This window comes from Sciurus vulgaris (genome assembly GCF_902686455.1).
Source record: "Sciurus vulgaris genome assembly, chromosome: 17".
NCBI classification, from domain to species: Eukaryota; Metazoa; Chordata; class Mammalia; order Rodentia; family Sciuridae; genus Sciurus; species Sciurus vulgaris.
Genome location: NC_136478.1, coordinates 51,811,022 through 51,826,117, shown reverse-complemented (window position 1 = coordinate 51,826,117; position 15,096 = coordinate 51,811,022). Strand labels below are relative to the sequence as shown.

At 41.4% G+C, this 15,096-nt stretch overlaps 1 protein-coding gene across 1 annotated transcript in view; it reads left to right on the top strand.

The window, feature by feature from the left end:
- The window catches only part of LOC306648499 (uncharacterized protein), a 54,225-nt gene that overhangs the window by 37,570 nt on the left and 1,559 nt on the right, over window positions 1-15,096 (top strand). Inside the window, 3 exon segments of the mRNA XM_079118694.1 lie at window positions 11,552-11,739; window positions 12,785-12,833; window positions 12,836-12,925. Of these exon segments, the coding sequence (XP_078974820.1) occupies window positions 11,552-11,739; window positions 12,785-12,833; window positions 12,836-12,925 (327 nt within the window).

Genomic DNA, 15,096 nt, shown 5'->3' with positions numbered 1-15,096 from the left:
TATAGCACTTTTGGTTATATGGCCATTTTGACAATATTAATTCTGCCTATCCAAGAACATGGGAGATCTTTCCATCTTCTAAGTTCTGCCTCAATTTCTTTCTTCAATGTTTTGTAGTTTTTATTGTAGAGATCATTTACCTCTTTGGTTAGATTGATTCCCAAGTATTTTATTTTATTTTTGAGGCTATTGCAAATGGAGTTGTTTTCCTCATTTCCCTTTCAGCTGTTTCATTGCTTGCGTATAAAAAAGCTTTAGATTTATTGTGTTGATTTTATAGCCTGCTACTTTGCTGAATTCATTGATGAGGTCTATAAGTTTTCTGGAGGAGGTTTTGGGTCCTCTAAATATAGAATCATGTCATTAGCAAATAGTGACAGCTTAAGTTCCTCTTTTCCCATTTGTATCCATTAAATTTCTTTAGTCTGCCTAATTGCTCTGCCTAGAGTTTTGAGGAGAAAGTTGAATTGAAGTGGTGAAAGGGCACATCATTGTATTGTTCCAGTTTTTAAAGAGAATGGTTTTAGTTTTTCTCCATTGAGATTGGTGCTCGCCATGGGCTTAGCATAAATAACCTTTACAATGTTCAGGTATATTCCTACTATCCCTCTTTTTTCTAGTGTTTTGAGCATGAAGGGGTGTTGTATTTTGTCAAACACTTTTTCTGCATCAATTGAAATAACCATATGATTCTTATCATTAATTCTATTGATATGATGGATTACGTTTATTGATTTATGGACGCTAAACCATCCTTGCATTCCAGGGATGAACCCCACTTGATCGTGGTGAACAATTTTCTTAATATGTTTTTGGATACAGTTTGCCAATATTTTGTTAAGGATCTTTGCATCTATATTCATCAAGGATATTAGTCTAAAATATTCTTTCCTTAATGTGTCTTTTCCTGTTCTGGGTATGAAGGTGATATTAGCTTCATAGAATGTGTTCAGTGGTACCCTCTTTTTCTATTTCCTGGAATACTTTGAGAAGTGTTGAAATGAGTTCTTTGAAGGTCTTTTAGAACTCAGCTGAGAATCTGTCAGGTCCCGGGCTTTTCTTGGATGGTAGGTTTTTAATGGCTTCTTCTATTTCATTGCTTGATATTGACCTGTTTAAATTCTGTATGTCCTCCTGGTTCAGTTTGGGAGGAGCATATGTCTCTAGAAATTTGTCAATGTCTTTGGTAGATTCTATTTTGTTGTAATACAGATTTTCAAAGTAGCTTCTAATCATGTTCTGTATCTCAGTGGTGTCTGTCATGATATTTCCTTTTCCATCATGAATTTTAGTAATTTGAGTTTTCTCTCTCCTTCTCTTTGTTAGTGTAGCTAAGGGTTTGTCTAGTTTGTTTACTTTCTCAAAGAACCAACTTTTTGTTTTGTCAATTTTTTGAATTGTTTCTTTTGTTTCAATTTCATTGATTTCAACTCTGATTTTAATGATTTTCTGTCTTCTACTACATTTGCTGTTATTCTATTCTTCTTTCTCTAGGGCTTTGAGCTGTAATGTTAGGTCATTTAGTTGTTGACTTTTCATTCCTTTCTGGAATGCACTCCATGCAATGAATTTTCCTCTTAGTACTGCTTTCATAGTGTCCCAGAGATTTTGATATGTTGTATCATCGTTCTTGTTGACCTCTAAGAATTTTTGTATCTCCTCCCTGATGTTTTCTGTTTTTCATGTTTCATTCAATAGCTTATTATTTAGTCTCCAGGTGTTGGAGTAATTTCTGTTTTTTATTTTGTCATTGATTTCTACTCTCAGTCCATTATGATCTGATAGAACACAAGGCAGTATCTCTATTTTTTTGCATTTCCTAAGGGCTGCTTTGTGGCATAACATATGGTCTATTTTTGAGAAGGTTCCATGTGCTGCTGAGAAGAAAGTGAATCTGCTCGTTGATGGATGGAATATTCTATATATGTCTATTAAGTCTAGGTTATTGATTGTGTTATTGAGTTCTATGGTTTCTTTGGTTGGTTTTTGTTTGGAAGATCTATCTATTGGTGACAGTGGCGCGTTAAAGTCATCCAGAATTGTGTTGTCGTCTCTGTGATTCCTGAAATTGAGAAGGATTTGTTTGATGTACAGGGATACACCATTGTTTGGGGAATAATATTTACTATCGTTATGTCTTCCTGATTTTGGTTCCCTTAAGCAGTATGAAATGTCCTTCTTTATCCTTTCTGACTAACTTTGGCTTGAAGTCCACTTTATCTGATATAAGGATGGAAACCCCCGCTTTTTTACTGAGTCCATGTGTGTGGTAGGTTTTTTCCCATCCTTTCACCTTTAGTCTGTGGATGTCTTTTTCTATGAGATGAGTCTCTTACAGGCAGCATATTGTTGGGTCTTTCTTTTTAATCCATTTTGCCAGTCTATGTCTTTTGATTGATGAGTTTAGGCCATTAACGTTCAGGGTTATTATTGAGAAATGATTTGTATTCCCAGTCATTTGGCTTATTTTTGGTTTTTAAGTTGGCTTGGTTTCTCGTTTGAGTGGTTTTTCTCTAAGGTAGTTCCTCCCTTTGTTGACATCCATTGTTGTTTTTCATTTCTTCCTCATGGAATATTTTGTTGAGAACATTCTGTAGTGCAGGCTTTCTACTTGTAATTCTTTTAACTTTTGTTTCTCACGGAAGGATTTTACTTTCTCTTCAAATCTGAAGGTTAGTTTTGCTGGGTATAGGATTCTTGGTTGGCAACCATGTTCTTTCAGAGCTTGAAATATGTTGGTCCAGGCCCTTCAAGGTTTTAGAGTCTGGGTTGAGAAGTCGGCTGCTATCCTTATTATTCTCCCCCTATATGTAATCTGATGCTTTTCTCTCGTGGCCTTCAAAATCCTATCTTTATTTTGAATGTTAGGCATTTTCATTATAATGTGCCTTGGTGTGGATCTGTTGTGATTTGTGCATTTGGTGTTCTGTAAGCCTCTTGTATTTGATTTTCCATTTCATTCATCAGGTTTGGAAAATTTTCTGATATCATTTGTTTTCTTTTTTTTCAATTTATTTATTTATTTTTTTCCATATTGTTTTATTTTTTTTTTATTTTTTTTTATTGTAAACAAATGGGATACATGTTGTTTCTCTGTTTGTACATGGCGTAAAGGCATACCATTTGTGTAATCATAAATTTACATAGAGCAATGTTGTTTGATTCATTCTGTTATTTTTTCCCTTCCCCCCACCCCTCCCACCCCTCTTTACCCTCTATACAGTAGTTCCTTCCTCCATACTTGCCCCCCTCCCTAACCCTAACTCTAACCCTTCCCTCCCCCCCATTATGTGTCATCCTCCACTTATCAGCGATATCATTCGTCCTTTGGCTTTTTGAGATCGGCCTATCTCACTTAGCATGATATTCTCCAATTTCATCCATTTGCCTGCAAATGTCATAATTTTATCATTCTTTATGGCTGAGTAATATTCCATTGTATATATATACCACAGTTTCTTTATCCACTCATCAATTGAAGGGCATCTAGGTTTTATTTTAAACAAATGGGATACGTATTGTTTCCGTTTGTACATGGAGTAACAGCATACCATTTGCATATTCATAAATTTACATAGAGTAATGAAGTTTGATTCATTCTATTATATTTTTCATTCCCCCCACCTCTCCCACCTCTCTTTTCCCTCTATACAGTCCCTCCTTCCTAAATTCTTGTCCCACTCCCACCCCCCATTAAGTGTCATCCTCCGCTTATCAGTGAGATCATTCCTCTTTTGGCATTTTGAGATTGGCTTATCTCACTTAACATGATATTCTCCAATTTCATCCATTTGCCCGCAAATGCCATAATTTTATTATTCTTTATAGTTGAGTAATATTACATTGTATATATGTACCACAGTTTCTTTATCCATTCATCAATTGTAGGGCATCTAGTTTGGTTCCATATTCTGGCTAATGTGAATTGAGCCGCTATGAACATTGATGAGGCTGTATCTCTGTAGTGTGCTGATTTTAAGTCCTTTGGGTATAGGCTGAGGAGTGGGATAGCTGGGTCAAATGGTAGGTCCATTCCAAGTTTTCTAAGGAATCTCCACACTGCTTTCCAGAGTGGCTACACTAATTTGCAGCCCCACCAGCAATGTATGAGTGTACCTTTTTCCCCACATCCTCTCCAACACCTATTGTTGCTTCTGTTCTTGATAATTCCCATTCTAATTGGGGTGAGATGGAATCTTTGTGTAGTTTTGATTTGCATTTCTCTTATTACTAAAGATGGTGAACGTTTTTTCATATATCTGTTGATTGCTTGTACATATTATTCTGTGAAGTGTCTGTTCATTTCCTTAACCCATTTGTTGACTGGGTTATTTGTATTCTTCGTGTAGAGTTTTTTGAGTTCTTTATAGATTCTGGAAATTAGTGGTCTATCTGAAGTGTGAGTGGCAAAGATATTCTCCCACTCTGTAGGCTCTCTCTTTGCATTGCTGATAGTTTCCTTTGCTGAGAGAACGCTATTAAGTTTGAATCTATCCCAGTTATTGATTCTTGCTTTTATTTCTTGTGCTATGGGAGTCGTGTTAAGGAAGTCTGATCCTAAGCCAACAAGGTGAAGATTTGGACCTACTTTTTCTTCTATAAGATGCAGGGTCTCTGGTCTGATTTCAAGGTCCTTGATCCATTGTGAGTTGAGTTTTGTGCAGGTTGAGAGATAGGGGTTTAGTTTCATTCTGTTGCATATGTATTTCCAGTTTTCCCAGCACCATTTGTTGAAGAGGCTATCTTTACTCCATTGCACATTTTTGGCACCTTTGTCTAGTTTGTGAAAATTGTATTTTCTTGGGTTTGTGTCTGTGGCCTCTGTTCTGTACCATTGATCTACCTGTCTATTTTGGTGCCAATAACATGCTGTTTTTGTTACTATTGCTTTGTAGTAGACTTGAAGTTCTGGAATTGCGATACCCCCTGTTTCATTCTTCCTGTTAAGGATTGCTTTAGCTGTTCTGGGTTTCTTATTCTTCCAGATGAATTTCATGTTTGCTTGCTGTATTTCTGTGAGGTACATCATTGATATTTTAATTGGAATTGCATTGAATCTGTATAGAACTTTTGGTAGTAAGGCCATTATGACAATATTAATTCTGCCTATCCAAGATCATGGGAGATCTTTCCATCTTCTAAGGTCTTCCTTAATTTCTTTCTTCAGTGTTTTGTAGTTTTCATTGTAGAGATCTTTTACCTCTTTGGTTAGATTGATACCCAAATATTTTATTTTATTTTTTGAAGCTATTGCAAATGGAGTTGTTTTCCTCATTTCCTTTCAGCTGTTTCATCACTTGCATATAAAAATGCTGTAGATTTATGAGTGTTGATTTTATAGCCTGCTACTTTGCTGAATTCATTGATGAGGTCTAGACGTTTTCTGGAGGAGGTTTTGGGTCCTCTAAGTACAGAATGATGTGATCTGCAAATAGTGACAGCTTAAGTTCCTCTTTTCCTATTTGTATCCGTTTAATTTCTTTAGTCTGCCTAATTTCTCTGGCTAGAGTTTCGAGGACAATGTTGAATAGAAATGTTGAAAGAGTACATTCCTGTCTTGTTCCCATTTTTAAAGGGAATGGTTTCAGTTTTTCTGCATTGAGAATGATGTTGCCATGAGCTTAGCATAAATAGCCTTTACAATGTTCAGGTATGTTCCTACTCTCCCTATTTTTTCTAGTGTTTTCATCATGAAGGGGTGTTGTATATTGTCAAATGCTTTTTCTGCGTCAATTGAAATAACTATATGATTCTTATCCTCAAGTCTATTGACATGATGGATTACGTTTATTGATTTACAGATGTTAAACCATCCTTGCATTCCAGGGATGAACCCCACTTGATCGTGGTGTACAATTTTCTTAATATTTTTTTGGATACGGTTTGCCAATATTCTTTTAAGGATCTTAACATCTATATTCATCAAGGATATTGGTCTAAAATTTTCTTTCCTTGATGTGTCTTTTCCTGGTTTGGGTATGAGGGTGATATTAACTTCATAGAATGAGTTCGGTAGGGTTTCCTCTTTTTCTATTTCCTGGAATACTTTGAGAAGTATTGGAATGAGTTCTTCTTTGAAGGTCTTGTAGAACTCGGCTGAGAATCCGTCTGGTCCTGGGCTTTTGGTGGATAGTAGATTTTTTAATAGCTTCTTCTATTTCATTGCTTGATATTGACCTGTTTAAATCGTGTATGTCCTCCTGGTTCATTTTGGGAGGAGCATATGGCTGGTCTGCAGCTAGGAGCAGCAGTAAGACAAAGAGTGGTCCAGCTGGCCGGGCAAGATGGTCCCTTGGTGTCTTAGTCTGTTTCCTCTTGCTAGAGCAACATACCTGAGGCTGGCTACCATATAGAGTAGCTCACAGTTTTGAAAGGTGACAGTCCAGGATCAGGCAAGTTCTGTTCAGCCTCTGGTGAGGGAAGCCTGAGCTAAGTGACCACATGGTGGAAATGAAGAAATGGAAGTAGCCACATGCAGAAGAGGCCAATCTGCAAGAGCGGCCTCTCTGCTATGTCAGGAGCTAGCTCCTTCTCTGAGGGTGCCACCATGACCTAATTTCCTCCCCCAAGGCTGCACCTCTCCACTCCCTGCCTCCTCTTCACCCTGCTCTCCTGGGTATCGACTTCATGATCCCTGGCACAGGAAATAGGTAAGAAGCCAGAGGGAACTGCCCCAGAGGGAAAGCTCTGAATTCCAAATGCTGGTGAGCTCCTGGTGATCCCGAGAAACAAGCAGCCCAGGTGTCCTAGGCACACTGCGTGTGTGTCTGCGGCCCGATTGGAACACAGTCGTCCATCGCCTATGAGCTTGGAGCGGTGCAATTCCAGACGGCCTGGCTCACCACCTTGCTGAGAGGAGTGGGGCTTTTTGACATGCCCCTTAGAATAGTCTTCCAATGCTTCTGTTTGTGATTCGGGAAGCCCATGGCTGGTCCCCAAGGCAACTGGTGTGTGGAAGGTGGTTGTGTGGGCTTTTGTCCTCATGGGAGTGTTACCAAGATCAGCATGCTAAGGACGATAAAATTCAGCTGGTGAGAGGGAGAGGCACAAAGATGCACTACAGTCTCCAACAAGTGTTGCCATTTTCCTTTTACTATCCACTTTGTAGCTTTTGGTTTCAATTTCATAGTGATGCTTCAATATTTCTACTATGATCAGCAAGGTTATGTGTGAATTTGCCCAGTTAGATTTTGTGTGGTGGTGACCAAAACATCTGATGAGAACAACTTAGAGGAGGAAAAGTTTATTTGTGGTTCACAGTTCCAGAGGTCTCAGTCCACAAATGGGTGACTCCATTGCTGTGTGCACAAGGTGGGGCAGCCGATCATGGTGGAAGGGTCTGGTGAGGAAATCTGCCCAAGACGTGTGGGGTTAGAAAGTAAAGGAGAGGAAAGAGGGCAGGGGAAGGGACTGCAGGTCTGAGGCACCCTTCCAGAACATGCTGCTAGTGACCCATTTGCTCTAACCACAGCCCACCTACCTACAGTTACCATCCAGTGAGTCCATTCAAGCCAGGATCAGTGAATAGGTTACAGCTTTCATAACGGAATCATTTCACCTCTGAATATTCCTGCATTACCAGGAGATATTGAGGGACATTTCATATCTAAACCATAACATATGCTGTTCCTTTGCGGATTATTTCAGTATTGTCAAATGACCCCCTGTTTTTTTTATAGCGGATTGCACCTAGGGGTGCTCTACCACTGAGCCACATCCTAAGCCCTTTTAAAAATTCATGTGTTCATTCATTTATTTATGTATTTATTTATTTCAAGACTAGGTTGTGCTAAGTTGTTAGGCCTGTGTTAAGGTGCTGAGGTTGGTCTTGAATTTGCAATCCTCTTTCCACAACCACCCGAGTTGCTCAGATTAACAGGGATGGGTCACCATACCTGGCATCGAGGAACAAATAGAAACCAAAAAACAATTTTTGACACAGATCAGTTACCAGTAAAGTGGTCTCATTTAGTCTCCTTTTGATGAGGAAAGAAGTATTTTAAGGCTGAATCTTGATTGACTTGCCCTTATGCTTCCCCCGTTTTTTGCTTTTGTTGGGTCCAACCCGTTCCCTCCATTCTCTCATGTCTTCCTTCCTATGTGTTCAGGGCTGCGAGGTTTGGATGTGTTCTGCCCACATCCTGCTTGTGGAGGGAGTGGGTAACCATTGGAGGTGTGGGTCAACTGGCAATGAAAGCTAGGAGTAATATTAATAAAATAAAGACAAGAGGTGAGAGTTATATATATTTTCAAAGCAGGGGCATGATGGGTGGATCAGACCAGATGGGTCTGACCCTAACAAAGTGTAAAGCCCGTGCTTGCTTTATTTATAGCAGCACAGACCAAAGGGGATCAGTAAATAGCTCCTTCAGGACAAAGAGGATAAATGTGGGGAAAACAGGTGTTTAGGGCTTGGCAGTTTATGCCCATCTCCTGATGGCTGTGAGCTGAGGCAGGGTGGCAGCATGATCTGGGCTTTCATGCCAGGGAATTCCACACAGGAGTTCCCAGAAAAGCAGCCTCCCTGCCTTAATGGCTCAAACAAAATCCATCGTTCACACACAGCTTCCAAGAGACTTGTCTGGTCCCCATTCTTCATTGTAGCCAACTTTTCAGTTTTCTTGCAGGAAGAACTTGGGTAAAATCATATGTGGTGTTTTCAGCATTATGTATGGATTATCGTTTGGCTATGGTTGATACAGGAATAGATTTCCTGTCTCGTATTTGGGGATTCTTATATTTCCAGTCAATAAAGATTTACCCTGGGAAAGATCTTCCTGATCCCCAGATGTGGCCCTGGCTTTATGTCCTCAGGTATTCCTGGGGGACACAGACCCAGGCCTGTCCCCCTTTCTGAGTTTTTTCTCATAGGCAGGGGCTTTGAGTGCATATAATTTCATTCTAGTTGTTTTGCATGTATCACAAGGGATGAGGTAAGAATTAGTCCCTGCTGTATACAGACATCCCCTTGGTCTTAAACTTGCTAGACTCAAGGTCTGTAAGAAGTACATCTTGCCAATCACAGTGGTGCACTTCTGCAACCCAGCAGCTCAGGAACCTGAGGCAGAAGGACTGCAAGTTCAAAGCCAGCCTCAGCAATTTAGCAAGGCCCTAAGCAACTTGGCAAGACCCTGTCTCAAAATAAAAGTTAAAAAAGGCTGTGAATGTCATTCAGTGTTTACACACTCCTGGGTTTAAACCCTAGTATCCACCCTCCCAAATGTACTGCTGTCTCTGTTCTCTCAGTTTTTATAAATAATCTAGTCTCAGCCATTCTTGATAAAAAAGAAAAAGAAAAACAAAACAACAACAACAACAAAAAACAGACAAAGCCATATTAGGTAGGAAGGAGCTATGATTAAAATAAAATGGAATGATATTTTAGAAAGTGTTGGGAGATATGTCAGATTGCATGGCCAGGGATTGACATGGACTTACTTTATTTCCTTAAAAAAATTTTTGTGGTTGTACAGATGCCTTTATTTTATTTGTTTAATTTTATGTGGTGCTGAGGATTGAACGTAGGGGCTCACATATGCTAAGCAAGCCCTTTTCCTCTGAGCCCCAGCCCATGGTCTTGCTATGTTCCTGGACAGGCTCTGAAGGGAGCAGATGTGTGGCAGCAGGTGCAGCAGGTGTTGTTGAAAGAGCCTGAACAGGAAGGAGTTCAGGGAACAGCACGGAGGTTGATCAGAGTGGCCAAGGCATAAGGGGAAGAAGCCAGAGAAGTGAGGGACCACGTGGTTTGTGGTCAGGATGGTGATGGTGGTTTCATTCTAAGCGACATGGGGACATTGGAGGGATTGAGGAGGGTCAGGGGTATTAACCAACTTACTTTTGGTGTTCTTGCTCTGATCTGGAGAGATGTGAATCCATTTTCAGGAGTATAAGAGTGGATGCAGGCAAGCCAGTGAGGACATATTGCAGACACCAATGCAAGACAGGTGTCAGCCATTTCTGTGATTTATAACTCAAGTTTTTATTGCAGTTGAACATCATCAAAACATGTGCACAGCCTGCTGGGTGCAGAGGCACACACCTGTAATCCCAACACTTCAGGAGGCTGAGGCAGGAGGATTGAAAGCTCTAGGCCAGCTTTGGCAATGCAGTGAGACTGTGTCGCAAAATAAAAAATAAGAAGGGCATGGGGATATAGCTTAATGGTTGAGTGCTCACCTAGCGTGTGTAAGGTCCTCAGTTCCACTCTGCGCTATGGCTTCCTGCTCATGCTCAAGTACCCCCATGTTGCAGGTGGGCCAGGGATGGGCATGTGGGGAGGATCCTTGGATCTCCTCTTGGGCTGCAGAGTGGGGGCTGGGGTCCTTCATGGATGAGAGGCAACCTGACCTTCTTTTCAGGAGCTCTGCAGGCTCTGGGTGGTCTCCGCTAAGCCAGTCCTGTTGGTGATGGGGGAATGACAAGTCTGACAACCTGTTCTTCCAGTGCTTTCTCCCATCCACCATCCATCTGTCCATCTTTTTTTGATTAATCCACTTGTACTTTCACTGATTGCTTCATCTGCAATGCATCCATGGACATATAATTTCACTCATGAGCTGATGCTATGTACAAGGACAGTTGAGTGCTCTATCGGACACTGATGACTTGGCTCATTCATTTGTTCATGCAGGACCCCAGCAATTTATTTTATGAAGTGGGTTTTTTTCCTTACTCCTTCTGTCAACCATCTTCTCATTCTTCCTACATGTATCCATCCATCCATTTCCACATTTAACCACTTAATGATTCCTTCATATATTCTTCCCTCATTTATCCCTCTACCCACCAATGCATTTATTCCTTTGTTTACTCATTCACGAATTGATCCGTTCACACAATGCCCATGAGTGCAACTTGCATGTGATTATTGATTCATTGGGTTCATTGTTTTATTTGTCAAGGAATTGTTTCTTAATTGATTGTTTATTTGATCCATCTATTGATTGATAAGCTGAACAAACACATTCATTCATTGGTTTGTTCAATTCATTAATTGTCAGTTTTTTTTTCACTCAGGAATTGATCTGTTGTTTTATTATGCATTATTGTCTTCATCCAGTTGCTCTTGGATTAATCCATTGACTTAGTCCACTGTGATATTTGTGAGAACGTGGCACAGAGTTTTCCTGTAATGCACACACACACACACACACACACACACACACTGGATCATTTTCTATTGATCCTTGAGGGTAAAGTTTTAACAAGTTCTTATTTTGGAGTTTTTAATAAAAAATTCCTTGTACGGTTGTGGTGGATATGGGGGTCTGAATGTGTGTGTGTGTGTGTGTGTGTGTGTGTGTTGGTGCACGCACATGCCTGAAGGGTTTCTGAACATATAGGAGACAATTTATTGAATTACTTGAATGTGAAAGGGTTGGAAATCCCATGCTGTTGTTCTCTCTCCTCCCATCACCCCAGCTGTCTTCTCTAAAGTGTATCAATGTTCTCAGCTTTTCCATAGGATTTTCCCAGCTCACTGACCCCTGAAAACAGTGTCTCTGGGGAAATCTATGTGAAACGAGGCTCACAGATCCCCTTTTTGGTGCAGAAAGGGTCCAAAAAGATATTGAGCAGGTGACTGGCTCACACCGCCCACCAGCCCTAGAAGACCACTCCAGGATGCCATACACAGAGGTGGTCTTCCACGAGATTCAGAGATTCACTGACCTCATCCCCATTGGTGTGCCTCATGTGGTCACCAAGTACACTTATTTCCGAGGGTTCATCATCCCCAAGGTCAGTCCTGCAGGCTGCCCATCTCTGTGTGAGTGCCCTCTGTTCCCCCAGCCCACCATCTCAACCTCTTGTGGGCTTCTCCATAGTACCTCCGTGTTTTAACGTTTAGTTTGTTTTACCTATTTGTTTATTGTTTGTACGTGAGACCCAGGAAATGGCAACATTTAAAAAATATTTTTATTAGTGCATTAGAGCTGTAGATAACAGAGGGGTTCAGGATGAGATAATCACTCATGCATTGAGTATAAATTGCTCCATTCCAGTCCCCTGTGCTTCCCCTTACCCTCTTCTCCTCCGTCCACAGTTTCCACTCCTATATTCTAGTGGTCTTGCTTTAATTTTTTATTTTACATTGGTGCTTTATAAATACACGTAAAGGTTCAAAGAGTATGGTATATTCACATATGTGCAGAGCATGATTTTGCCAATTTGATTCTGCAGTTCCTGCCTTTTCCAGTTCCTCCTCCCTCACCCTCAATCTCCTTCCTCCACTCCACTGATGTCCTCTCTGTTTTCATTGGACCCGACCCCCACTTATTTTCCTTATTCTGCTCTAGCTTCTGCATATAAGAGAACATTTAACCCTTGACTCTGTGTCTGTCTTATTTCACTTAGTATGATGTTCTGCAGTTCCATTCATTTATTATCATATTACACAATTTCATTCTTCTTTATATCTCAGTAAAATTCCATTGTGTATATATACCACATTTTGTTCATCTGTTCATCTGTTGTTGGGCAGCTGGGTTGGTTCCGTAACATGGATATTTTGAACTGCCCTTCTATAAGCACAGATGTGCCTGCATCACTATAGTATGCTGATTTTAGTTCTGTTGGATAAATAACAGAAAGTGGAATTACTTGGTCACATGGTGATTCCATTCCCAGTCTTTTGAGGAATCACCATATTGCTTTCCAAAATGGTTGCAGTAATTTTCAGTCCCACCACATTGTATGAGTATACACTCCCCACACATGCAGGCCAGCACTTATTATTACTTGTGTTCTTGATGACATGGCCTTTGATGTTTTAACCTTTCCTCAGAACACTGAAGTATACCCCATCCTGAACTCTGCTCTCCACGACCCCCGTTATTTGAAAAAACAGATGCCTTCAACCCCGACCACTTTCTGGATGCCCATGGGGCACTGAAGAAGAATGAAGCTTTTATTCCCTTCTCCATGGGTAAGCTGGACCTGGGATCCCTTCACAGTCCCCAGAGGTAGGTCCTCTCCTCTCCTGCAGACAATGATAGGTGTTGGTTTGTGCAGCCCTTAGCACATTCCATTTGGTTTACCTGCACTGTCCCATTCAATCTTCACTACAACCCCATGAGGCGACTTGAGAAGTGAGATGATGACCTAAGGCACCTCTTGATAAGCAGGACGTTGGACAAGTGGTGGAAAATCTCTAGACATGAGGAAAGTAACCATTAAAAAAGCAATAACTAAAAACTGATGCATGGCTGGAGATAAAGCTCAGTTCAGAGTGCAGCCTGTCAAAAACAAGGCCATATATTCAATTCTGAGCAGAGGAAAAAAAAAAAAAAAAAGGAGAGGGGAAAAACAGCAAGTAAAAATTAATGCAGCACTGAGTCCAGGGGACAAAAGGGAATGCATCCGACAAATCACATAAAGACACAGATCCTGCCCCAGGAAATTTATAGTCCTGTAGCTGAGATAGACATTCATCAGAGTGTCCCAAATAATAATCCAATTAAAAGATTTAATGCCTGTACTGAGCTAACCAGTGCCTGGCACAAAGGACACACCAACAGGGGCATGTATTGTCATTAATCAGGCATTGGGAGCACCAAGAAGGATATACTGAGTAATATTGGTGGGTAGGTGAGGAACAGGTCAGCTGAGAAACTGGTTCCAAGAAGAGGCCTGGTGGGCGAGTGTGGATCAACTCCAGAAAAGAAGGTTTCAGGTCGAGGCAACAGCAGGGCAGAGCCAGGTGGTCAATTAGAGGAAGTGTAGGTGTCCATTAAAGTGTAGGACACTCGGAATGGATTAGAAAGTGGCTGAGGGCCAGGAGCTCAGCTGGCTGGACCTCATATCCTGAAGTAGTGAAGTTTGAGAGAGTTCCACCCAGTAGCAGGGCACATGGTGTTACAGACAGAAAGGAACCTACAAGCAGAAACAGCTGGGTTGGTCCAGTTCCACGTGGCTGCCTTTGGACAGATCTGAGCAGAGTACAGCATGCAATTGGCTGAAGCACAGTGCAGATTGGCTAAAGTGCAGGACTGGGATTGGGTGACGTGCAGGACGGGGATTGGCCGAAGGACAGTGCTGGGATTGGCTGAAGTTCAGCACTGGGAGTGGCTGAAGCGCAGGGCTGGGAGTGACTGAGCCTCGGTTTTCTTTTCTAGGAATCTGCTCTCAGGTTCGGTTGCCATTTTCTTTTAATATTTACGAAGGGTGCAGGTTACTCCTTGGGGTTTTGGCCAATTTAACTTGAAGGTCACCCGAGGAAACCACAAGGTCTAGGGTCCTCATTTTTTGGGGGGAGGTAGGATGTCCCCAGGAACAAATTCCCAAATATAAATCTCATCAGTGACTCAAGTGGTGCCCGGCTTTGTGGATGCAGTCTTCAGTGTCCTCATTTTGTCCTCAGTGAGAGCTGGGAACACTTGGGGTAGTGGGTGACAGTCAGCTCTCCGCCCAATAGTCCTGTCCAGAGAGAGTTGTAGGGAAGTAAGGACTGAAACAAGTAAGCAACCGAGGCATTATGGGGATGAGACAGAGAGGGGACAGAGTCACCGATAGACACAAGGAGATCATGGCACAGAGGAGACAGTCTGTGAGAGACAGAGGGTGAACCTGAGACCACAGAGGAAGGGAGAGGGAGAGTGAGGGGGAGAGAAAAGAAAAGAGCAGAGCAGAGAAGAGGTGTGTGTGTTTGAGTGTGTGTGTGTGTGTGTGTGTGTGTGAGAGAGAGAGAGAGAGAGAGAGAGAGAGAGAGAGAGAGAGAGAGAGAGAGAGAGAGAGGAGAGAAGAAAAAGAAGGAGGAGGAGGAGGAGAAGGAGGTTAGAGTGGTTTCTTCAGAGGGAGATGAAAAATATGATAGGGTCATAGAGGTATAAATAGATAGATGAGAGAGAGGTGGAATAGAGAAGGAATTTAGATGGAAGAAAGTAAAAAGAGAAGCATATATAAGAATGAACATGAAACAGTGCCTGTTCTGTGTGTTTAATACCCAGGATAGACTTTGCCTGGACAGAAAGAGGAAGTGAGCCAGCAGAATGTGAGAATCAAGGAGATGTCAGAAGGTGTCCAAAGAGATGAACAGTCCTAGGATGGGGAGGGTGTGTGAGTGGGAGATAAAAGGCATTAGCCAGTCCTTGAAAAGTG